Genomic DNA, 25,218 nt, shown 5'->3' on the forward strand with positions numbered 1-25,218 from the left:
CAGATCTGGAATGCTTCTTGAAATGAGGTTTGGAATGAATTATCTAACATACTTTAAGTAAGTTACTTCTTTAAAGGCCATATAAAGATACCGGTTTTCCAACAACCATTTTCGGTCAAAAATTTTTATATTTCGAAAAAAAAACGCTAGATTTGAAAGTTTACCTAAATGCATGCTTAAGTTGTTTTTTTTATATTTACCAAAAAATCTTTTCAGAAATATTTTTTTTTCTATTATCAAACATTCAAAATGGATGACAATCCCTTCAGAATTTCGGATGAATTGATTGTTAAGGGAAACATACTGGAAATTGTTGATTTATTTGTTTAATGGAATGAAATCACAAATTTGACCTTCTATGCGGCTTAGCACTCTTTTTGCCAATTTCGAAAAAAAATATGCACGATTTTTCTATCGTTTTTGCGCGGTATTTTTACTTGCCCGTTAACATAATGAAGGCAAAACTTTTCGTTTTTGTTTTAAAATTACCTACACGCTTATACTATGTATTTAACAATCTAAAACATTTGACATCTTTAAACCTAATACTTAAAAACAGAAATCATATTTGAACCATAAGTCTAAAATTAAAATAGCACAAACTCAATAACTGAATCCTATGGGTTGGAGACGGGAGTAATAAATGTTGTTTTCCCCTTTCAGTGAATCGATAAGTAATACTGCCATATGTATTTTAAAAATCGAATCTAGTTTTGAAAATGAACAGAGAATTGATTGAGAAGGGGTTAGTATTATTGCGTCTTTTCGTTGCAGTCACAATTTCTCTAAAATAAGGCCCCGACATATTTCCTATAAGGCATTTCCACTTTTGCATCCTAGGTGTATTGCATATCACTTTTTTCCTTAAAGGTGTGCGCTTGCTTACTGCAAAGTTATCTAACAAAAACAATAATATGGAAGTACATTGGTTTCCAATTAAGGCCTTTTTCTATCACACATCCTCGCAGTACGAATTCCAAGCCAGAATGGTGAGGAATGTGAATAATTCGCTATTATAGGTAGGTATATACGAAATTCTACTATTGGCAACCGATTCCTGTGACATCTTATAACATCATCTGTATAAGTACGCTTCTTTTGTACCAGTACAATCTCATGAAGAATTCCATGTTATACGTTTTCTGCCGCTGATTGGGTTACTTAATTCATTTTGCTCTTCAAAGTTTTTTAGAGCTACTAATGTCTATGCTGAGATCTTGCAACGATCCTTTGAACGCAGGCAGGAGCGGTTTTTTGTCTTCTTTGGTTTTCTTATGTTTAGAGCGATCATGCTTGCTGGCCCTAGAATAAGAATGAAGATTCGTTAGAAAAATTAAAACTTTGATTTGTACTTAGTAAATCTTACCTATTGATTACACCGTCCTCTTCGTCCATCATTCTCAGGATGATAATCTGATCGTTGGAGTCGATTGGCGCAATTGAAATATCTCGCACGGCGCGGAACTTACCGCAATTGTTGAGATGTTCGTTTTCCAGACGGAAAAAGTTCCACACAAACCGACGGAACACTTCGAGCGGGGCTAGAACCGAGGTCAACAGATCCCCGGAAACGATCCTATTTTCCGTGAGAGCAAACGAAATTGCCCACACAAATCGCAACAGCAAATCTTCGATAATGGCGAAGTAGTAGAAGAACTGCAGAAGAAATGATTGTCATACTAACAGTATTTAAACAAGTTAATCAAGAACTTACAGGTGTCGAGTACACAATTTCTTCCCGTAGAAACGTGTTTTCTCCGGCATTTTTGTCGAACAAACCCCAATCCATCTTGATGTCCCACGTGTATGCGTAACAGGAGGATATTACGGAACTAAGAAGCCAAAGCCACAGATACGGATTATCGTACGCATCTTCGTATTTTGCTTCATGACGAGCAGAATAATTGATAGCATTATAAAGGGGTTTTTTATATAAATTAAGTTAATTATGACTTACAAGCATGAAAATTTCGAAGCGTTGCAAAAATCACAACACAGAACGTTGTTGAATACTTTCCAGCATTGACTAGATGAGGAAACGCTTCCTTCGAATCCCGGTAACGTCTGAGACATTGTGCGAAACGGAACCATGCTGGCAAGCAGTTCACAATCGGTCTGATGATGAAACTTTCCTCCATGCATTGGCGAGTGTCTGTTGGAAAGAATTAGAAATAGTATATTAATAACAAATTGGAAATATAGTTTAAGTTGTTGTATGTCTCACTTCCAGCCTCCAGCCAGTTTCCGTTCATTACGTAAAAACAGCTTAAAAACTGGAAATCCAGCAAAGCTGTCACCAAACTGTTCAGTTGATCGGCAAGCCAGAAATCGGCGAAACTCACGTGGAAGAACGGAGCGGCCACCATTCGCCCTATTGTCTTCAACAGCCAAAATCGTGCCTCGTACCTGAACACCTTGAAGGGGTTCATGAGAAATGCAATCATTACGATCGTCAACGCCAACGGGTTCACGTACGGCGGTATGCTGAGACTGGCGCTGTATAGAAAGCTGTAATTTTTTAGGAAGGAACAAAATATTAAATTCTTTTCATAAAAGATTATGGACAAAATAAAAAATTACCTCAGTAAACTCAGAGTCCAAACAACGCCAAAAATCGCAGCCATTTCCATAAGATGTTGTTCTGATAGGTGGTTTCTTGGATCCAGTTCGAAAATGAGTACGTGATTAACACCGGACGATCGCCAACCGTAGATGTTTACGCCCATTAAAAAGATGAACTCTATCAGTAAAAGAGGACCTCGGTACAGCCGAAACGCGATCTTGAGATTCTCACCGGACCCGGAGTGGAAGATCGCCGACAAAATCACAGCGATGAACAGCACCACAAAGCTCCCACTAAACAAGCCCACCTTGAACGTTGTCCAGGGACTTTGTTGCTCGCCCAGAGGAGGAACCCGCAATCTCTTCATGGCCTTTTGACGATCGCCACTTTCCAGTTGGGTCGTAACCGTCGTTTCCGTTTCGTTTATAAGCTTGTCGATATCTTTGTTCGTGAAGAAATGACTCGATTCGACCTGCTCCTTCTGCCATCTAGCACCATTATCGGAGCGTAACAGCTTATCGTGCTTTTTCAAAATTTTCCGAAAACCGGTATGGTTCAGATTCTGGTAGTTCTGCAGCAGGATCAAACTCAAGTAGAACTCACTGAAGGCCAGCTTCAGTTCCTGCGCCTTCCGGTACGGTAGCGCAATTTTCTTCAAGGCATGTCCTTTGGTTTTGGTTTTCTGCTGATTCTCCAGCAGCGTTTTCAGCTGCGTCGATAAGGCCGCATATTTCCTAGTTGCCTCTGCCAACTTTTCCGAATAAAAGGTATTGATCTTTTTCAGCTCCTGGTCGCAGTAGTTGTAAAAATTTTCGTCGAAATTGGCAAAGTGCCGCTTGATGATGTCCTCCTCCACGCTGTCCAGGGCCGGCGCCTCTTCCACGGCCGTGTACAGCATGGCTTTCATCTCCTGAAATGGGGGATCGAAGGAGGATCGCATTAGAAAAAAAACTGGGTCGTTCTTTTTTTAATGATAAAGCCGAATCTTTCCATTCCATAAATATTCTCTCATTTTTTTCGTTTTTTTTCATTTCCCAAAAGATTTCAACAAGCTTCGTGTAGCACTTATCCCAAATAAGATGTTGTTTATTTGTATACAATACTCCCCTACGATTTTACATCGTTTTACAACATTTTTATGGTAATGATCTTGTCGTCTAACTGCAGCTTACTAATGCACAGAATGGTTTTGAGCATTTGAGAGCTGCTCTACAAACTTATTTTTGAAGTATGCGTGTTTAGAGTTTTCTCTTCGACTTATAATAATGTTAAAATAAATGATTGTAGTATAAAATATTGTCTGAGAGTTATATTTACATATGTATTGTTACAATGATTTAAAATTATCAATTTTGTACAGACTGGGTGAGAAAAAGGAAGATACAGCAGATGAGTCAGGAGTTTAAAATTGACACATCGGGACACATGGTTTATTCAGCATATGATCCAGGATGTGACTGAACATAACAGGTTGGGAATGAAAATTAAAATTCTAAAATGCGCACATAAAGATTAAACCGCTGTTTAATAAATAGTCTCCACAGAGGTTTGGTGGAGCGATTGACATTTATTAAGCAGTCTTCGACTTAAGACCGGTTTTTCGCTTTTGCAGATTTCATCTGCATATTTTCGGGAGAACTCAATGCTTAAAATGTTAACTTAGGTAGGAAGATTCCATCGAAATATCCAAGTAATAAGCCAGATTGCTTACCCATGGTCAGGGATTTTCGATTTTTAAAATATGTATAAAAACACATGCGTATTAGGCTAACGCCGATCAGTTTTTCAAGCGACTTCGATACAATCGGTTAGATATGTGGTTTGCGATCATTTTAGCGCTTGTGCTACAAAGTGGCAGAGTATCTTCGGACGATATCGATGACAACAACGCGCAGTTTCGTTGTGGAGTTCCCAGGCGTTTCGGAGAGCAGCTTATCCATCACGCATGGGCCAGCGAGCCCGGCCAATGGCCTTGGCACGTTGCCCTGTACCATGGGAAGTCAAACAGCTCGCAAGAGTACAAGTGTGGCGGCACCCTGATCGATCAACGGCACGTCCTGACTGCAGCTCATTGCGTGGTTCGTTCCAATGGCAAATCGATGTCAACGAGTGACCTATCGGTTCATCTCGGGAAATATAATTTGGGCGATCAGCTGAGCCGGGTTCAGATTAAAGTAGTTGAGAACATCCACGTCCATCCGAATTTCTCCCGCAATCGCCACGACATTGCGATCCTCGAGTTGGAGGATCCAGTTAGGTTCAGCGACTACGTTATCCCGATTTGTTTGGGCGACTTGAGGGAGTCAGACGAATTGGAGGGAGAGCGAGGGTGGGTCGCCGGATGGGGGTTGACTGAAACAGGCGACATCTCGGAGACGCTGAAAACCGCCCGGATGCCGGTTGTCAACAATACCGAGTGCGTTAGTAGTGATCATGTGCTGTTTGGACGGTTTATTTCAGCGGCTGTTTTTTGCGCTAGCGATAGAAATGGTAAGTTCGAATTTAAAAACGCAAAAAAAAGAGTGAGATTATTCAAGAATCTTGCAGGCACCAGCGTATGTCTGGGAGATAGCGGAGGCGGAATGTACTTTAGTTCTGGAGGATACTACGAATTACGTGGGATTGTTTCGTTTGCGGGGAAAACACCCGAAGGGAACTGTGAAACTAACAAGTACATCATTGTTACGAACGTTGACTACTATCATGGATGGATTCGCGCCATCACATTCGGAGAGACAAATTGGGTGGATGTTCATCAACCGAAACGGATCAGCGAAAAAAGTATTTTTGGATTTTACGTAGAAATGCCATAGATTGTTAAGAAACCCAAACCTATTTTAGAATGCCTGGAGTATGCAAAATTCGCAAAGAAGGAAAAGAACGGCGTGTGTGAGAACAACAAGAAACCACATGAGGTAAGACTGTTTAGTTAGATGATTGTTGTGCATGTATGTCATATCGGAGAAAAAAAAACAAAAATCAGTCACAACAATGTGATAAACCACATTTCAGTGTTAAACTATGGGTTGTCAAATTCCAGTAAAAAAAAACTGTCGAACTAACTGAGAAGTGATCCACGTTAATGTAATACAAATTTTAAATTCGGCGCACGTAAAAATTTATCTCAAGAAATGTTCCAAATGTCAAGATTTGATTGGGAATCTTCACACATAAGGGTGGTTGGTCCCAAAAATATATATGTTTCCGAATTCAAACCTTGAGGAGTCCAATTGTTCCTTGGTCTACCAGAAGACCCCATGCCAAGTTTGTATCGGTTGGTCCAGGATAAGGAAACTTATAAAGAGATTCAAAGAATGTTCACAGACGCACGTCGTGAATCCCATTCGGTTTGTATTTAAAAAAAAACGAGAGAGAAACTAAATCCAATCAACGACGTCAGTTCTGGAAATTCTTTAATTCGAAAAAGAAAAATAAACACAAGTTTGTGAATAACGGGTGGCGACTAAAATTTGGGAATTTCTCTTTCAAGCTTTGAAAAAAGTCAAGTACACTTGAAGAAGATTTGAATTATTGGAATTAAAGGTACATTGTCCATTGTTAAAAAAAAAAATTGGTAAACAGTTGAAAACGGTCCATAATCGGCTGTTTGGCGAAACTTCCGATTGATGTCGGAACAGGAGCGTTGTACGACCTTCATGTCAACTTTGTGAATACATCTCTTGATTTTACCAATCAATTGCAGTTCTTGGCTCTCCAATTATTTTTGTACACCAATGAGCTCAAATTTCTGGAAAAATCTTCGATCGGGCTACACTAAGGTAGGTTTGTCGGGTTGTGGTTCTCGGATATAAATGGGATCGAATGGGTATTCAGGAAGGATTGTAATTTGCGATGATTCTTTATCCGACCATTACACGTATTGTCCATCTGCATGATGTTTGTGTAGAAACGGCATTAAAATTTTCTTCAAACATTCATTCTGGTAGATGGTAGATACACATTTTTATTGATAGCCAAACCAGACGGCTTGAACCATGGCCTAGAAATACCTCTCTCGGAAATGGCGATGTACAGCATCACTTTCTGTCCAATTTTTTTTTTTGTTTCGATTATAGTCGTTTTATTATGTGTATAGCACCAAACCGAATAGCGACAGTTTTACTAGCGACACTTTTAACTAGCGAGATTTCTGTCATTCGCAGGTTTGTTATCCTTTTTTCGGTCCAGTAGGCGATTTCAATGTAGAAAACAAACATTATTTACGTTATTTACTGTTTATTTTCCTTAGGCCGTCAGTCGCATGCATCCAACCCCCTGGCAACTTGACGTTTCCCATACAAATCGCGTGTGCCAGTTTTTTTCTGGTTCTCTGGTTCTGTCAAATCGAAAATCAAGCGACTTAACATGTCGGAAGGACGCATATGGAAATATGTTTTCTTTTAACCGATTCAACAAATGAAAAAAACGTTCAGAATTGAAAATTAGTTCAGTTATACATAAAGTGAATCTGTTTTCAAAAGTTCAGTCGAATAAAGGGCACACAGACGTAAATCTGTATGTCCTTTATTACGTTTAAAACTTTTGGACTGATCAAAATAATTCACTGATATACGGCAGATTTTTGGGAAAAGAACCCCTTCCACCAAAACTATTGATGACGATCGTACAAAATAAATGTAAAACAAAACATTACCACAACAATCATCGAATAATTTTTATAAACTGCGATACATATGATAATTTTAGTATAACAAAACTTTCAAATTATAGCAGAACATTTCTCGGTTTATGGAAAACTGTTCCTATACAATAAATAAATATGTAGAATATTCAATGAGAATAATAATTTCGGTTGAGATTTTTTTTCATTCATTCGAATTTTATGATTTGCACCACATTTGATGATCTGCCCTTTCCATACGCATGGCTCGAAAAGTATGTAAACAAGCGGTACACAAGCGACACCTGCGGATTTCAATCAGGCACACGAAACTCGCCAGAACTGTCAAGTTGCCAGGGGGTTGCATGCATCAAGTCTCCTAGGATACTCGCGATGCGTCGTTATGATTTTCAACGTCGCGACGTATGCGACGTGTCGCTAGTAGGCAAAGCTGCTATGATTATTAGCGCTCAGATTATGGTTTATGGCATTCGCGACTTAAAGTTCAAACTTATGTTTGAACCTGTGTTTAATGTTCGGAGTATCCTCGGAATAGTATCGATTGTTTCCGAAGACGTGCGTCTTCGAAAGAGGGAAGTAACTTTCGTCGTCCAAATCCAAACATTTTCCGGAATATTTTTTTATCATCCAGCGGCATTGGGATTTTAGTCGATATCTGATCCTCAGTGTATACTGGGGCTCTTGTCTTCTTTCGGCACTGAATTCCAACTTTTTTCAATATCATGCCTATGCAATGGTGAAAACAATTGAACTTTTTGGAGGCATTCCGTTGGCTCAGTGAATCCTTGTTGTTGAAGGCAAGAGAAAGAGAACGAAGTCCTTTTGCGTCCATAATTTGTCGCCACATTTTCACTTTTAAAATGTTATACTGTACACTTTTTGCCGAGATTTTTGTGCAGTTCGTAGAATTGTACAACGTGCTAACGAAACGCTTCTCGTTTCGACGGCATTTTGAGCAAAACTGTTTTGCTGGAAATCGAGGTAAGAATTTACTGTGTATGGAAATTTACACCATTTGTTCTAACGAAACTGTAAAATCCGCTTCTTGGGCTCTAGCTTTTGAGCTTTTTGCTCTAAAAATTTATTTTTTTTTTAAACTAAACGACAGTCCCCAATGTTTCCGGATCCGGAACGTACCCTTTTATGGACCATCCAACCATCCATTTTCAAATTTGGTTAAAATGCTCCTAAAATGATTTGTGTAATGATTTGAGAACCACAAGCTGTAATGAGCTAACAGGAGAAAATTATAAGGTGCTAAAATGGGGTATCTTTAGCTTCAGATGCAATTAAAATCGGTTAAGAACAATTATATTACAATTAACATTATATTATATACATAAGAATTATATTATATACATAAGACATCGGTTTAAAACCTTTTCTGGTGCATGCATAAAGGAAAGTGATTGTGATTAAAATTGCATCAAATAGTTGAGCATAGTGAGTGTTGAAAAAAAAACGATGAGCTGTTACGATGAGCATGACAAATCCCAAATCCGTTTGACGCTTTTAAATTCTCATGCACACTTTTAATTTAACTATTGATAGCAGCATAATTTCTGTCTAAATTCCTCATCCTTATCCATTGTAGGTTCAAATTTATTACCGCTCCGAGCAAGTTTGTTTCGGAAACATCATCAGCGAGCAGTTTGTCATTAACGCGATTTATCCTTGCACTATTAACAGGTACAGACTACTTAATTAAGACTGGGTTAGTTCTAAATTAGCTGTTTGTCACTTTAAGGAGCGCTAAAGATCTGCAGATTCGTTACGATGGAAGATTCCACTCAGTCAAAGAAATCTACCGTCATCCGGGATACGTTGATGAGTACCAAGGAGTTAATCTGGCATTGATGAAGCTAAGGGAACCTCTGACGCTGAGCGGAAGCCTGCTTCCGGCTTGTTTGGCCAACACAGATAGTGAAAATTTGTACGATGACTTCCGGAAAGAATATCAGGGAACAAGTTCGTATTTTGCTCTAATCTAGAAAAGCTTGATGCCTTACTTACAATTAATTCTGTTTTTTACACGACAGGAATATTTCATTGGTTGGAAGGGAACAAAAACCTCCTAATGCCTCGGGAAGAGTGTTTGAAGGCGTACGGGAAATTGACCCGGAACCCATTGCTTCCTATCGAGGGCTGTGCCACCTTGATTGACCAAGTGAACTATCATTTCTGGCAGTTTCCTGGCATTCCGGTGGTCAAATTCAACAGCCGAAACTGTCAGTACACCATACTAGGGCTCTCAATAAGAGAACTAGATTACGGGAAACTTCTGGTGTTTACGCGAGTGGCTCCTGTTTTGGATTGGATCGAGCAGATTGTGTGGGCGAAGGAAAGCGAAGGAACCAAAGCAGCTGGAACCGCCAATACACAGTTGATGCCTATGGAAACACTAACAACAACAATGGGTACACCAGAAGGAACAACAGAATCGATAATAACAATCAGGATAAAAACGGATGCAAAGGTAGAAGAACCTCAGAAAGCTTTTGTAAAAATCTTAGAAAGTATCTGGAATAATTTTTCAGAATTTGTCAGACAATACGAAGATGCAAACAGGGAAAAACGGCAGGAAGCTGCAGATACATTCTTACAAAGTATCGTGAATAGTTTTTCGGAAATGTTTTCGTTGCTTGAAGCGGTTCCTATTATATCTGCTGATGCAACATAGTGTGCCAATTTTGCCAGTTCCCTAAATCGACTAGGTTTACTAACGGCGTGTTCGTAAATTGATTTTCAATCGAACTGTTTTTTTTTTATCGATGCTGGCGTTCCTAAATTATAAACAAACGTATGCAAAAGCATTTGAAAGTGATTTGACATCTACAAAAAAAAAAACGATCGACTGATGCATCGCCCAAAAAAAATCAATTTACCTAGAACATAGAGACATTGAAATCCGAACGTTACGGGCAGTTTCTTAGGAAGTCAATATTTTTTTCCGTGTAAAGCAAAGCTTCGTGATAGACTGATTTCAAAAGAAAAAAGATAATGGGGACTATGTAAGGTGGAAAGCTTTTAAATAACTAAACTTGATTAGAATACACAGAAAAAAATAATGACTATTACGTGTCACTGAAAATGGTTTCCTGTAAAATAAAACAACCTGTAAATAAAAAAGCATTCATTTTTAAATGCTTTTGTTCGAAAGTAAAGGAAATCCATTTATTATTAAAGCAAATTTCCTGTAACAAAAAGGAGCATGTCATTAGCCGTAATTTCACAGGTCGAAAAAAAAATTACGTGTCGTGATTTCGTGCCGTCCAATAATTTTCAGTCGCACATTACAAAAATCAAGTGCAACTGGCATCCCAATTCGGCATGAAAAAGCAAAACGTCAAAAATAGGTTTTTCTTTTGTTTTACCTCGGTTCGGTTCTCGTTTTGTGTTGAAGCAACTCCGGCAGTTCCCCGCTGAAAGAAAATCCATCGTCGTGGCAACCGGCTCTATCGGCGATATTTGTGAAAGTGAGCAATGAATATGGCTCGGAAACAGCACCGGTCAAATTACCGTTACTTTGTTCCGACGGAAAGCGCGAAATCTGAAAGCAACGATGTAATCGATCTTCCGGATGTGCAGCAGCGGCTATGTTTCATAGATCTGCATCCGATAGAAAACGCTGTTCTTGCGTGAAACTTATCGAGATGTTTATTCGCAATTTGTCGGTTTGTAAAGTTTAGGAAGATTGGGGCAATTCTTGTGTGCTTCTGTGCAGGCTCTCAGGTAAGATTCTTCCTTAGCAGTGGAAATAGCAATTGTGTATGAATATTTTTGTTTGCAGAAAAACCTACGAATATTTATTAAAGTCACCACCGCAAAAAGTAGGAATGCTTCGGATTTCATTGTTCTGAGTATATTCGCACTGCATATTGACTGACCAACAAACTCGGACAGCTGCTTCTAAGAGGAGAAAACCATTTGATTTCCTGCTGGATTCAACGTTGGCGGTGTCTTTTTGCCTTAATCCGGGAATACTGGCTGGCTATTTCCACTAAGTGACGGTATCACAATCTCTCCAGGAATAACAGTCGTACTGCAGGTGACCATTTGCCCTATTATGCATTTCTAAATCTTTCACAATTAGAAGCCTAGTCTAGTCTACGATTTCTGAAACTTTTTTCAAGGCCTTATGAATAGCATTACGCATTACGTTCTGAAAAAGGTGATCCAATTCCCATTCCTGAAGCCAACATTCTGGAATAATCAATTCTAAAAAATGATTCGAACCTTTAGGTTTAATCTAAGATGATCCTTGTTATGAATTTAATCAGTTCGTGATTAGCCATCTTCAAAATAGTGTAAAAATTCTTCGTTTTTATCAGCATTAACTTTAAGGAATTTTAATAGTGTTGTGATAAACTACTTTGTCAAAGATGTCACTACACGATTCACCGAAGAAAGTTGTCCCTCGAAGAACGATGAAATTGACTTCGAATAGTAATCAAATTATGAATAGCCTCCTACAGAGAAACAGGACATGTCGTATGCAAGTGCTAGATAAATGGTACATAAAATATCCTGCCCTGACATATCTGTCGTCCGATCACTACTTTAAGTCGATTTCTAGTAAATTCTAGTCAACTTGACGATAAGAGCACTACTAAAATTCGCTTACAACTGTTAAAGATATATTCGTCAAATGGTGAGTTAAAACTCGGAATCTGAATACGCCCAAGGGTAGACCTTCTCAAAAGGGAAACACCAACATATTGGCTTCACTTTCGGTTAAGGAAAACGCCATAATCCAGAGTGTGATACAATAATTTGTAAAGTTGTCCTCAAGAAAATTTAGTTTATCATCAACGATTGAAAATAATAATTACTGTTTCATACGTTACAGGTTGATGCGAATTTGGCCAAAGATGAATACTCTTTTTCGTATTTTCCGAATTTATACTACGATGTGGCAAACAACTTTGTGAAAGTATAGCAACGATTACCGATATGCTTGTGTTCAATCAGCCTCTGCCAAGATTTTTTTCGAACGCTGCTGATATGTATATAACACATCCTATTATACCCACAAGTTCTATTTTAGGCAAGGCGTTATTTTTTTTTAAATTTTTATTTGATTGTAAAATAAATTATTTGAACCATATTTTTTGACCATTTTTTTCCTCCGAAAACAATTCTTTATCTATTTAATATTTTTCAAAACAACGTTAAAAATTCTAGCCTAACCAATTAAATGAACTAACATTTTACAGTACTGTAATTTAAAACCAGACTGTAAAATAATTGGTTCCTTGAAAATTGATTGACCTGTAATTTTTTTACGACCTGTAAAATTATGGTAAATGTCCTGCTCCTTTTTGTTACAGGATATTTGCCGTAATTTTACAGTAAATAATTTTTGCTGTGTAGAAGAAGTCGAAATGAATAACGTAAAATAAGTTTGATAAGGAAAAAATGAAAAATATACATAAGTTACGTTTGAGGCGCTTAGGATAAGAGGGGTGCAAGTGCCGAACTGATGATTTCGAGAAAACGGGCCTCAAAGTTTTTTTTTCTAAATCAATATTATTCTACTCAATTTTTGATGGAGTGTGTCTCAAGAAGTCTAAAATTAATGATTCTGAAAGAAAAACCAAAGTTTATACGATATTTATGTTAAAACGGCAAACTACTTTTTTTATATCTTTTAAGTGCATTGCACCCTTCTGGCATCAAACGGAACAGGATTTTCCTTAACATGTTATTTTATAAATAGCTTAAAAATATCGAAATATTTTTTTACCTGTGTCTTCTACAGAATGATAGTCTATACTTCAAATTTCCAAAAAAAAAAACAGTTTATATCAGTTTTAATAGAAAATCACTCGCACCCCTCTGATCCTAAGTGCTCCATTGAAATTATTTAGAATTTCTCTGTTTGATGACAATAAGTACCTTGATAAAGAGCGTTTGTATAAGTGAGAAATCAGTTTTATTTTATACATTATGAGTCATTCCATACCAAGTGACCATGCAAATGCAACGACCCTCTCCGATTGGGCCCAAAATCAGTAGGATGACTCATTGTAAAGTAAATATGAAAAATTCAAAGTTTTGGGTGAATCGGACCACCACCAATCTAATGGGAGCCCCTTCCCTTTTTAAAAATGTTTGACTTTCTTCCCCAAAAACAGTAATTTTAGTTTTTAAATATCTTGGGAACCGTAAAAGCTACAGATGAGGTAAGACTAGGGTTGCCATCCGTCCCGCAAAAGCGGGACATGTCCCGCTTTTTTGTTGAATGTCCCGCTGTCCCGCTTTTTCCTCAAAATGTCCCGCTTTTTTTCTTGGAAAACTTTTACAAAGTTAACTGACTAACACAGGAACTTTAGTCTCACTTTTAATTCTATGATGAACAGAAATTTTTCTTATCAACTTTTTCATAAAATAAGCAGCTTGTTTCATAGCTTATATTAGACAATACAGAATAAATCTAAAGCTCTTAGCATTACAGTAAGATTCTGATTCAGTTAAGTGTTCTTGCAGTACGTAAGCCAATGTATGAAAAAATATTTTGTTAAAGTTGCCTCCAGATAATTATAAATTATAGAATTATATAGACAAACTCTTTCGAAGGAATCTTAGTTAAATTTTCAAATATTATACACCACCTTTTCCGACTCAATTATCCTTATATACTTTGATGGATGGAAGTTTTCTTTATGTTTTCAAACTTTTAAATAAATTACCAAACAAACTTATTCTATAAAAATTACACAATAGTGTTTAACGCGGTATCAAATCCGCCGTTCACATGTACGACTTGAAATATTGTCTCCCAAATAACGTGTTAATTTGCGTGAATCGTGGGAAACAACACGGTGCAAAAATCACTGTGAATAGATGTCATGTACTCAGTGTACTTTCTTTGAACCACTTTGGCTGATTGTTAACGTATAAGTTTGGCTACACAATTAGGCTCATTTTAAAATTTCCTAAATGTCCCGCTTTTTTCCGCTGTGTCCCGCTTTTTTTCGTGAAATGTCCCGCTTTTTTCTGAAAGTATCTGGCAAGCCTAGTAAGACCCTTGTTTTAAAGTTTATATTTTTGTCAATCGTTACTGTCAATTTCAATTTTGTGTGCAGTGTTGCCAAACCTAAAATTTTTGTATTTTAAAACATAAATTGATTTTATTTCAAACGACCTCCACATTTTTTTTAAGGCGCTAATGTGTTCAGCGTGAAATTTGACATAATGTTCACCCAAGCCAATTTCCGCCGTTCCGGAGATATTCATTTGTTAAGAAAAGAAATCCGTGAAACTATAAAGTATAACTATTGTTTACATAACTTAACCGTGCGTTACCATAAACATAAAATTATATCAAATCTAATGTTTTTTTAACTGAATTCATCTTGAATCTTGATACATCTTCGTACATGAAAATGATCACCTATTTCGTTACGTTTATTGTGGTGTAATTGGCTAACGCGCCGTTGTTCTTGGACAATGGACACTAAGTGAAATTTTTTTGAGCATTCCGTTTTTCAGAAGCACTTTTTTCGGATATTTTTTCTTAGACTTTGAATAACGGAAAATTGAAGAATAAAGATGGAGCTTGTCTGGCAATCATATTTGAGGTTATATCCCGAGGTATCTTAAACTATAAACTTTGGAAAAATCGGTTGAGACAGAAGAGATACAGCGGTTTTTAGCTAGGAGTGTCAAATTGACAGTCAAGGGGGTCAAATTGACACTGATTAGGGAGTTTTTTTTTCTGGGCGTCCATAAAAAAAGTAATGATCCAAAATTAAAGATTCCAAGAATTCAGGGTCCCCGAAAAAATTGTTTTATTGTCAAATTTTGTCATTTTCCAGAAGTCCCAAACATGAGGCCAAATGCATTCAAAAAATGATGGAAAATAGAAACGAAAAATTGTGATTATAACATAAGAAAAAAAAAACCCATATTGTAGAAGAAAGCTAACTGAATCTTACTGATGCAGGCTGGGTTGTCTTTCAAAACATTGTTTTTTTTATGTTTCGAATTACATAAAAATTTAAATGGGAAAAATGAGATTCGTTGATCGTTTTTCGAAACGTGAATTTAATATGCAGTTGAGTTATTCTATAGCTTAGCTATTTTGTTATTATTTAAAATCGATAGAAATAAACTGGAGATTCCCCACATAGAGTGCCTCTATATAGAAAACGCAAATTGAAAAATTGAAGGTCGGTAAGTTGGTTGATCGTCATCAGTTGGTTAGGTTGCAAAAAAAAACTAAGACCATGCGAAATGGCTTAGTTTGTTTCATTTCCAGATAGTATAAGGTAGCTTGCTAGCTTACCTTCGAAGGCAAGGCAAGTATAGATAGGTAGGTACGTAGATACTACAACGAAGGTGCACTAAAAAGCTTTGAATGGCGGTAAAGAAAATACTTATAATGTATGTAAACTAGGTAGGTACCTATTTTCGTTTGTTGCCATCCTCGCGTGTTCACGGGAGTTTCGGTCGCTGTGACTGTTTCATGTTTATGTTGTTTTTTTTCTATTCCAATTCTCCACTACGAATAATAATTGGCGATGGACATGACACGTCGATATGCAAAAACATAATAACGTTTTTGATAACAAACATAAACAAATATGGTCCTTCTCAAAGCGACCGGATTGTTCAGACGGGCTATTACAAGTGTATAATTGTTGCAATAAAACTAAATAATTCGCACATGATTCGTAATCCTTCGTAGGTACTCGTGTGATTGCTTTACGTCTGCCAAACCATTCCTGTATTGTTCTTCTACTATCAGAGATAGATGACGGTTATCATCGTCATTATCATTATCACCGAGAAATGTGTCTTTCAAACCAAACGGCTAGGGTAAGGCCTCCCAAAGTTATCTGGACCAATCGAAGCTGCTGTACTGCTTCTAAGGATGTCATAATGCATCGTTTATCGTTTTTTCGAATTGAATCTATACAGAAATGTAGTTGAGGAGGTTATTAAAATCCGTCACAGAAATGCTCATACCATTTGAGTATTGAAGGAGCTTCTACCATGCACGAGATTCAGTAAATTTCTCACGAATTTCTCACGTGATTACATCGTTTAGTAAAACAGCAATCAAATGAACAGGTCACATGACTCTCCATTATGATTACAATTTAACGTTTACCGTTTTGTTTTTCTGCGTTAACAAATCAGTTCTCTCGAAATGTAATAAAATAAACATGGGTACCGAAAAGTATTGTAAATTGCAATATTCGCATCAACAAAAAAATCTTTTAAAAATTATGTGTCCCAGTTTTATCAAAATTGTCAAAAAATGTGACTAGTAATATTTTTGAGTTTTTATATTGATACATGACGTTCTTTTGATATCTATCGAAAATAGAACGTCTACGTGAGGGAGGGACAGGCGTCCGAATTATTGCATGTTTAACTCAATCAAAAACCACAGTGGAAGGTAAACAACAACACCACAACATGTCAGTCGGGCCACATAAAACCATAAGTACAGTCACTCGTCTCTGTGAAGATTCGATCAGACAAGAAAGAATTTGCCATAAATATAACTTTTCTTTGCGACCCAATTCAGGCGGAGACAGTCCTGGCCAATAATAATACATATGTGTAATTAAAATTCAGAAACATCATCCGCCGTCAGTCGTACAATTGGCTGGCAAGCGATTTCAGTCAAGGCCAAAATATTTTAGACTTCTCTTTAATACAAGCAAAAAAAAGTAGGTGCAACTGATAAGCATTGAATATGATATTTGAACTTCCGTAGGGTTAAATACATCTTCAAATCAGTTTGTTTCAACTTTACTTACCTCGTAGTTGATGTACTGCTTTCGCCATTCCGGAGTAATGTGTGCGGACAAATGTTCCGCAAACTTCATGCTTGAAAGTAACTTTCAATCTACTACGTATAGGTATGTACACAATTTCTTCTTAAAACTATTGGCTGGACGCTTCACTTTGATTTTTTTTTGTTTCTCCACAATTATTCAATCGTTAATATAACGAGTATGAAACATATGCACATAGTACAGAATAACGACACTTTTGGTGTTGAGAGTTGAGCAGTTCACAGAATTTGCGCTCGGAAGGAATCAAATCACTGTTCTTGCTTGATTGGTTCCCGATCGACACTTCGTCCGTCGCCGGGGCTCGTTGAAATAATCTGAAAGAAATTGAGAGAGCAAAATGGAACGCGTTATTTACTAAGCCGAGGCAAACGCCACACATTCATTCATTGTCCACCGCCTGTGTAAGTAAAAGAGGAAAATGAAATTCAGCATCTCTCCCTCGATCTCACCAATCGAAATGCTAGAGCATCAGTTGTTTTGAGTGCTTATTATAAATGCCAATCGGAATTAAAACCATACACTCGTGTTCCCAAAAATATGTATCCAATCGTTCAGTTCACTAGCAAAGATTCTACCCGTTTAATTAAGACTAATTAGCGGACAGGCCCCTCGAGTCTCGCGATTATTCTCAGTAGTGGCAACCTGTATATGCATGATCACTAATCGAATGATGGCCTATTTATTCGCACCTCCTCCTGGCTGGCGGCGCTTCTGGTAGATTGCATGATTAGCAGCCACACTTGGCTCTGGGTGTAGAGAGGTAGCACATGTCATAGCGTGTAATTTTCCCTACCTAATTGGATGGGACGATTTGCGCTTTTACAAGCAGACAGCATGCGGGAGCGCGCGTTGTTAGACAGTTATTGGACAGCTGGCTTGGGCAAAGTACCGGTCAGAGGCAGATGGACTTTTGTCATGAAGCAAATCACTTATACCTAGTACAGTGTCGGTTTAGCTCTAATAGCTCTGTAGTTGTTCAAACTAAGAGGAATAGCTTCGGACAATCGATTTGAGATGTCAATAGATCGGCGACGAAAGAGACTCGTGTTGCGTGTCTTTAGGAAGAGAATCCATGTCTATGGGACGGCATCGATGTTCGTAGCTTGACAGGCAAAACGGATCATGCCAGATTAGGTATCGGAGAGCATATAGAAAGAAACGCCGCAGGATAGTCTCGAGCTGCTCGGTTCCGTTCTGGTAGTAGGGACACCAGATGCGTATTCGAGGATGAAACTAGCTTTGCAGCGATACAGGCTCTTCAGGCAATACACGTCCTTTAATACTCGAAATAAAATCCAATACTTCCAGAGGCTTTATCGACGACGTAGTTCGTATGTGTTTGATTTCCAGCCTTCGGTCGAGTATTACACCTAGATCATTGGTGCAGTCCGCCCGCGCGATGGACTCATCTTCTAGCAAGTAGTCCGCCGTAAAAGGCTACGATCTTCGTGATGACTGCCCATTTACTGCAATTCAAAGGCAGGCAGTTGATGTCACATCAGTGTGCGAAAGGTTTGAAATGGTTTTGCAGGAAATCAATCTCGTAAGTTTTGGACTGTCGAAGAGTGAAAGCACATCAGTAAAATAGTTATTAAAGGTAATCGGGCCTAGATAACTACCTTGAGGCACACCTGCTGAAGAGCTAGCTGACGCCGCAGAACTGGCATATCGATGGATAGCTCCATATGATGGTTCTTACGTTTCGAATAGCATCGGCATCTTGCGTACATGGCTTTCTAAGGATTGGAACCACGGATGTCGGGAAGTTCCTTTATAGAGTGCGTTCAAACAGCTTGCTGAGTCAGTAAGGAGGGTGGGTTCATTTCTGTTCGATTCTTGAGAAGCAACGTTTAATGAAAAAATACTGAAATCGCTTGGCAAGTCGCGACTGATTTTCCTGGGTGGCAGAAAAACTCCAGTCCCAGTGTTGTTGTTATTTTTAGAACCGTCAATGTATACGTGTCGAAATGTGGAATGAGAAAATCGGATCTATTTACTTACTTAATGTTCCCGCACCGATCCTCCGGTGTATAGGGCCGTGGTAAAAGACCTCCACTGTTGGCGATCCAGAGCCAGCGTCTTCACTTGGTCCCAGTCAAGATTCTCGTCGACAGTTCGGATTTCGGCGACTAGACTTCGCCGCCACGAGTATCTAGGTCTGTCTCTTCTCCGATGTCCTTCTGGATTCCATTCAAGCGCCTCTCTGCATATCTCGTTCTCATCTTTTCGCAACGTGTACCAAATCCAAATCTCGACCTCTAGCGTCCTTTGATAACACCGGCGGTGTAGTTCCTCATGTGAGATCCAGTTGCCAGGCCACCAAGCGCGGTTGATACTCCGCAGGCAGCGGTTTACAAATACTTGCAGTTTTCGCGTCGTCACCGCATATGTGCACCAAGTTTCGCACCCCTACAGCAATACGGATTTGACGTTTGAGTTGAAGATTCGAATTTTCGTCCTTAGAGATATCTGACGTGAGCGCCAGATGTTCCGGAGACTCGCAGATGCAAATCGAGCTTTTCTGATCCGGGTTTCGATGTCTTTCCTGGTACCACCATCAGGCGTTATCTGGGTACCAAGATACTGGAAGCACTCCACTTTCTCAACCTGTTGCCCAGCTACCATGAAACTGGAGGGATTTCCTGTGTTGAGCTCCATGGACTTGATCTTTCCGACATTGACTTTGAGACCTGCTGCCGTGGAGCTTTCGGTGAAGTCGTCGAGTTTGCTCTGCATGTCTTGTTGTGTTTGGGCGAGCAAAACAATATCGTCTGCCAGGTCAAGGTCGTTCAGTTGCTCCATTGTTGAAGTATTCCACGGCAATCCTCGGTTCGGTGCACAGTCGATCGTTCCAGTCAGAATCTCATCCGTTACGATTAGAAAAAGTAGCGGTGATAAGATACATCCCTGTCTCACTCCAGCAGTTACCGGTATTGGTTCGGACAAGACACAATTGTGCAAGAACTTGCACGAAAATGCCTCGTATTGTGCTTCGATGAAATGGACTAGTTTCTCTGGGACTCCTCATCGCCTTAAAGCCGCCCAGATGTTTTCATGGTTAAGTCAGTCGAATGCTTTTTCGAAATCAACGAACACCAACAGAAGAGAGTCTTGGAATTCGTTGATTTGTTCCAGTATGATTCGTAGCGTAAATCGGATCCATGACGACCAATTCGAACAGTTCGGCAATACCACCTAAAACTGATATCCTTCGTAATTTGTTGACATAACTTCTATTTCCATTTTTATGGACTGTAAGTACTCACACATTTCAATGGAATACAACTGAATATTACACCGATGGAAGCAGTCACACAGATTTATGCCAATTGTCAAGAAATCAATGGCAAATTTGCAATACAGTAGGGCTGCGAGTCATCTGTTATGACTCTTGAAATGTAACTTCGTCGTCCTGACTTCAGGGAAAGCTCTTGAAATGAAAACTGTGTTCAGAATGTCTTGTCAAGTTGTAGATAGGTCAAATGTTCATAGTTTCGGTAACGAGCCTATAGTAAACAAAGAGACGAAATGTCACGATTGGAATTTTTCCTTTTCTGTCAGTGTCATTCCAATCGAGCAGAACCAAGCAGTCTTAAAGGCAGCCCTACAGCAGGGTTGCAAGCTCATTATTTGGAAAGGGATGAGATGGCGCCTCTTTGTTTACAGCCTCTTTAAGTTTCGGGCTCCTTTCTTTCCTCGCGCTTTGGCAAATTTTGAAAGAATTCTTGAAAGATGAACTTTTTTGTCAACCTATCGTCATTTTTCACCCATTAAATTAGAGTACACCAACTTTAGATTAACTCATCAAAATCATATTTACTTTAAAAGAAATTTAGTATCGATACTGCTTAACTCGCTTAATCTGTGATTAAATTCCAATAGCAAAATATTTCTCAAAATTGCTTACTAAATCGTAGAGCAACACGAAAATATGTTAATTGGTCAAACAAACATCAGAGCAAACGAACAAAGACTGTATCCCAGAATCAGTAACATCCATCCATAAACACAAATCTAATGCGGTTGAGTCATGACAAACGCAAAGATAATTTGAAGCAGCGCGAAAAAAATCGTATAGGTTCCAAAAATATACCCAATCTACCGATCAAACTACTGCTTCCTTCCTTCCTTTTTTTGTTTGACCAAAGTACATAAAGTCACACTCAGAGAATGGCCGTAAATCTTCGGGGCTATAAAGTTTTTTTTTGTTATTGTGGACTGTATCGCACTTTTTTCGCTCTCGTTAATGGCGAGGAAAACGGTGTGAATGTCCTGCTTATTCCCTGATTTTGTGCCTCATTCTACGAGAGTCATTTTCTTTCTTTTTACTCAACAGAAACGAGATACACTGCCGGCCAAAAGTTTGGGATCACCCACTAAAAAACATGCAAATTTTGATCGTTCATATCTCAGTCGTCTTAGGACATATTGAAAATTTTCTGATCTCATTTGAAAGATAATGAGCAATAGCTATCTCGGAGGTATTTTGCCCAAATATAATGTTTTAGTTTTGAACTTAAAACTTAACCTAAAGTTATACCATTTTCAAAAAATCGCACTCAATATTCAAAGCCGATCATCTCGGGATATGGTGCACCAAATCTCAAAATTTGAGTGGCATTAGAATTCTTGTTCTTTACTTCTCAAAACACAATCAAAAAATTTTGTGAAAAAATTCAAAAACGTATTTTTATTTAATAAAATAGACACTTGAGTTATCGTCCAAAAGTTTGGGATCACCTCTTTGTATGGTGAGTTTGGGATCATTCTTATAAAAACATGCAAATTTATTTTATTAATATCTTTCTCATCTAACATCGTATTGCAGATCTGAAGGGTTCATTTGGAAGCTAAGGAATTGTTGTTTTTCGATAAATTCATTCAAAAATAATATTTTGAAGTGATAAACATAAAAATATCCGCTAAAATTATTTGTTTTTTTGAAAGTTCCCAGATTTTTTTTATAGTTCTCACCTTAAAATAAAATTTTTGAATGATTTTATTAAAAAACAACAATTCCTAAGCTTCCAAATGAACCCTTCAGATCTGCAATACGATGTTAGATGAGAAAGATATGAATAAAATAAATTTGCATGTTTTTATAAGAATGATCCCAAACTCACCATACAAAGAGGTGATCCCAAACTTTTGGACGATAACTCAAGTGTCTATTTTATTAATTAAAAATACGTTTTTGAATTTTTTCTTAAATTTTTTTGATTTTGTTTTGAGAAGTAAAGAACAGGAATTCTAATGCCACTCAAATTTTGAGATTTGGTCCACCCTATCCCGAGATGATCGGCTTTGAATATTGAGTGCGATTTTTTGAAAATGGTATAACTTTAGGTTAAGTTTTAAGTTCAAAACTAAAACATTATATTTGGGCAAAATACCTCCGAGATAGCTATTGCTCATTATCTTTCAAATGAGATCATAAGATTTTCAATATGTCCTAAGACGGCTGAGATATGAACGATCAAAATTTGCATGTTTTTTAGTGGGTGATCCCAAACTTTTGGCCGGCAGTGTAGGTACCTACTTATAAAAATATTAAAGATTCGCCCGAAAATTACTCCCGCTTGTAATGATAACCGGTTTTTAGGGCAGAAACAGAATTGGAGAGCGGAAAGCGATGCGCAGCCATACCTTTTCGTATGTGCAAGCAAGCAAGCAAAGCTGCACATTGCAAATATAAACTGATAACGCGAAATAATAGTATCTCTATTACTGAACAGCAACAGCAAAGAAACCGCGGCACCGAAGATATATTTGAAAACGTTAATTGGCTATCTCAAATACTTAGTCTTCTCGTGGCTATGACAATAAAGGTTTTTCATTATTGATAATTTATATTCGGAGGAGAAGCGGAGGTAATATTTACACATTCTACACACTTGTCGAAATTAGATTATGTGGGACTCGCTTCGAAAGATATTGTTGTCATAAGCTAGATTCTGTTTGTTATCATTGTGTGCTACAGTAATCGAAAAGAGGAGATGATATTTCAATTATCTGCTCATATGAATCTGAGTCACCTCTGCGATTTGTCTCTTTAAAACAAATACAGTCCCCCCACAACCATGGGTCACACACAATTATTAGTCACCGATCATTAGAACTGCTGATATCTACTAAACCAAAAGAAATTATATCAGATTATTATTTTTAGTTAATCGACAATATCATTAAAATGCATTAAAAATATTATCTGTGCGTTTGATAACAGTAAAATTGCTGTTTGAATACTTTTTATCAAAGGTGAACTATAAGCTGTGGAACCATCGCATAAAATTCCAATGTTATAAGGTTGACATCTTAAACCGTTAAGCCCCTTATGCGGGTATTTCAAAGATTCCAACCAAATGAATTGGTCCCATATAAGCACAAAAGAAGAGTTTACATTTTCCAAATAAAACAGAGCGAATGAAATGCGAAAATTCAATAATATTTGGCAAAATAAAAGTGACTCATAATTGTTACAGAATCCACCAAGTTCCACACAATCATGGGTCACTTTTTCGCAAGCAAAACAAAACATTTCTTGGTTGCTAGCTCAACCCAATTGCCCCTTGAACGTATACTGGGAAAGAATGCCCCTGAATGTTTGCCAGAAACTTGTTGATTTTCATGTTGATATTCGGGTGTTGCCATGGACTTCTATGTGACTAATAATTGTGGGCAATATGACTAATAATTGTTACAAGCTTCAATTTTGACCCATAATTGTGGTTTTGAAAAACGTTGATTGTTTCGGTAAATTATTTTATTTTTCAACAAAATTGGAAACAAAATCATGTTTGAAATCAAAGAGGGAATATTTAATGACTGAAATTCATGCAAAGCTTGATTTTTGGTCCACTAACACCCGAATCAACTAACATTTCGTGGTGAAATGATACGTTAAGTGACTTATGATTGTGGGGGGACTGTATGAATGTTTTTTAATAATCTTTATAATTTGATTGAGACGATTTTAACTTTAAGAATTCTTTTTTAAATCTCTAATTTCTAACATCAATGCTAATGTGTCTATCTGAATATACAACCAGAATGACTGCAGGATCAATGATAAGATCTAAACTGTGGCCTCCAGTTAAACGGTCCTAGCTGGACTTGGTAACAATCAATATTAAGTTACGGCAGAGATTAACTTACAATGATCGTGATATCATTTATCAGCTGCTAGTTCTACAGATTTTCTTGTTACATTTTACTTGTCCAGAAGGCAGTCTGTTGTTGCATTTTTGCATCTAATTATCTCGAAGTCGGTTGCCCTTGCATTCATGCGCTAAACCCCTCCTTTCCTATCTGTTTGACGTTCAGGAGAGCAAAAGAAAAATAAACACATACCTGTTGCAGCGCTCCGGATGATTTGTAAACGCAGACACGCTTCCTTCCAGGATACAGGATTCTCCAGTTCACGAGTTCCGATAATCAGCTGTTTGCTCACATAATAGAAATCAAATTCAGATCCCTTCTCCCTCGAGCAATCACTTTCAGAGGAATTTATGTTCCAGTTTTCCTTCCTAGTTGGAGGCCCTCCAAGATTTACCAAGAGGCGCAGTAAATATTCTATTCTTGCGTGATTTCGAGATCCAAGCGGGTTCCGCACAATGGTTCACATTTCTAAATTAAACTAAGCACAGTCTTTTTGATTCGCTGTGATCGTTGCGTACAAATTCCACAAAAATAAAACAATCAATCTGTATAGAATTATAAATAAAATATTCACCATAAAAAAAACTATCACACCAAGAGAGGAGTAAGCTTATTAGTCAACATTGGCAAACAACAAACGCCATCAGCGGAAGGCGCAGGAAAACGAACCGAACTCAACGGGATAAAGGAAAGGACTGAAAAAAAAACAGGGTCCAGAGGAAACGAAAATAACAAAAAAGCGGATGTCACTACGGGTACACCGTAAGAAAAAAAGAAGAAGTATTTGTAGAACAATTTTAAGAAACCTTGAAACTTTTATTTTAAATTTTATGGATTTTTTCTACAGAAAATTAGTTTTGATTTGATGTAATAAACGACTATAATAAATTCACTTTTAAACACACGAGAAGAATGAAAAACAGGAAAGAGTTAATGTCCCTGATTTATAGAATCCCACTACAGATCTCTCTCCATGTTGAGGCAGCTAAAGAAAATGAAAATTTATTTTTAGTGAAGCTCGTATTAATACAAGTTAATCT

At 37.8% G+C, this 25,218-nt stretch overlaps 2 protein-coding genes across 2 annotated transcripts; one reads left to right on the forward strand and one right to left on the reverse strand.

The window, feature by feature from the left end:
• Positions 1–301: 301 nt before the first annotated feature.
• LOC129738924 (xenotropic and polytropic retrovirus receptor 1) lies at positions 302–24,860 on the reverse strand. Its single transcript, XM_055730253.1, has 8 exons — positions 24,371–24,860; positions 16,982–17,334; positions 2,581–3,473; positions 2,225–2,508; positions 1,958–2,152; positions 1,715–1,884; positions 1,367–1,656; positions 302–1,302 (listed from the first exon to the last, which is right to left on the reverse strand). The coding sequence occupies exons 2-8, from the start codon at positions 17,048–17,050 to the stop codon at positions 1,179–1,181; spliced, it is 2,025 nt and encodes a 674-aa protein (XP_055586228.1). The 5' UTR covers positions 17,051–17,334; positions 24,371–24,860; the 3' UTR covers positions 302–1,178.
• Positions 4,276–10,144, forward strand: LOC129738925 (ovochymase-2-like). Its single transcript, XM_055730254.1, has 6 exons — positions 4,276–5,053; positions 5,111–5,344; positions 5,405–5,478; positions 8,800–8,894; positions 8,953–9,173; positions 9,245–10,144. Exons 1-6 carry the CDS (start codon positions 4,378–4,380, stop codon positions 9,883–9,885), a joined length of 1,941 nt encoding a protein of 646 aa, XP_055586229.1. The 5' UTR covers positions 4,276–4,377; the 3' UTR covers positions 9,886–10,144.
• Positions 24,861–25,218: the final 358 nt, after the last annotated feature.

The sequence above is a fragment of the Uranotaenia lowii genome, chromosome 1 (genome assembly GCF_029784155.1).
Source record: "Uranotaenia lowii strain MFRU-FL chromosome 1, ASM2978415v1, whole genome shotgun sequence".
Taxonomy (NCBI): Eukaryota; Metazoa; Arthropoda; class Insecta; order Diptera; family Culicidae; genus Uranotaenia; species Uranotaenia lowii.

Bases quoted from the DNA above. Each gene is read 5' to 3' on its own strand.
- LOC129738925 (XM_055730254.1), top strand. From the start codon at position 4,378: ATGTGGTTTGCGATCATTTTAGCGCTTGTGCTACAAAGTGGCAGAGTA. The intron at 5,479-8,799 runs GTAAGACTGTTT...TATCCATTGTAG, and splicing joins ACAACAAGAAACCACATGAG to GTTCAAATTTATTACCGCTC. The intron at 8,895-8,952 runs GTACAGACTACT...TGTCACTTTAAG, and splicing joins TATCCTTGCACTATTAACAG to GAGCGCTAAAGATCTGCAGA.
- LOC129738924 (XM_055730253.1), bottom strand. From the start codon at position 17,050: ATGAAGTTTGCGGAACATTTGTCCGCACACATTACTCCGGAATGGCGA. The intron at 2,153-2,224 runs GTGAGACATACA...TCTTTCCAACAG, and splicing joins AAACTGGCTGGAGGCTGGAA to ACACTCGCCAATGCATGGAG. The intron at 1,885-1,957 runs GTAAGTCATAAT...CTCGTCATGAAG, and splicing joins GCTTCGAAATTTTCATGCTT to CAAAATACGAAGATGCGTAC.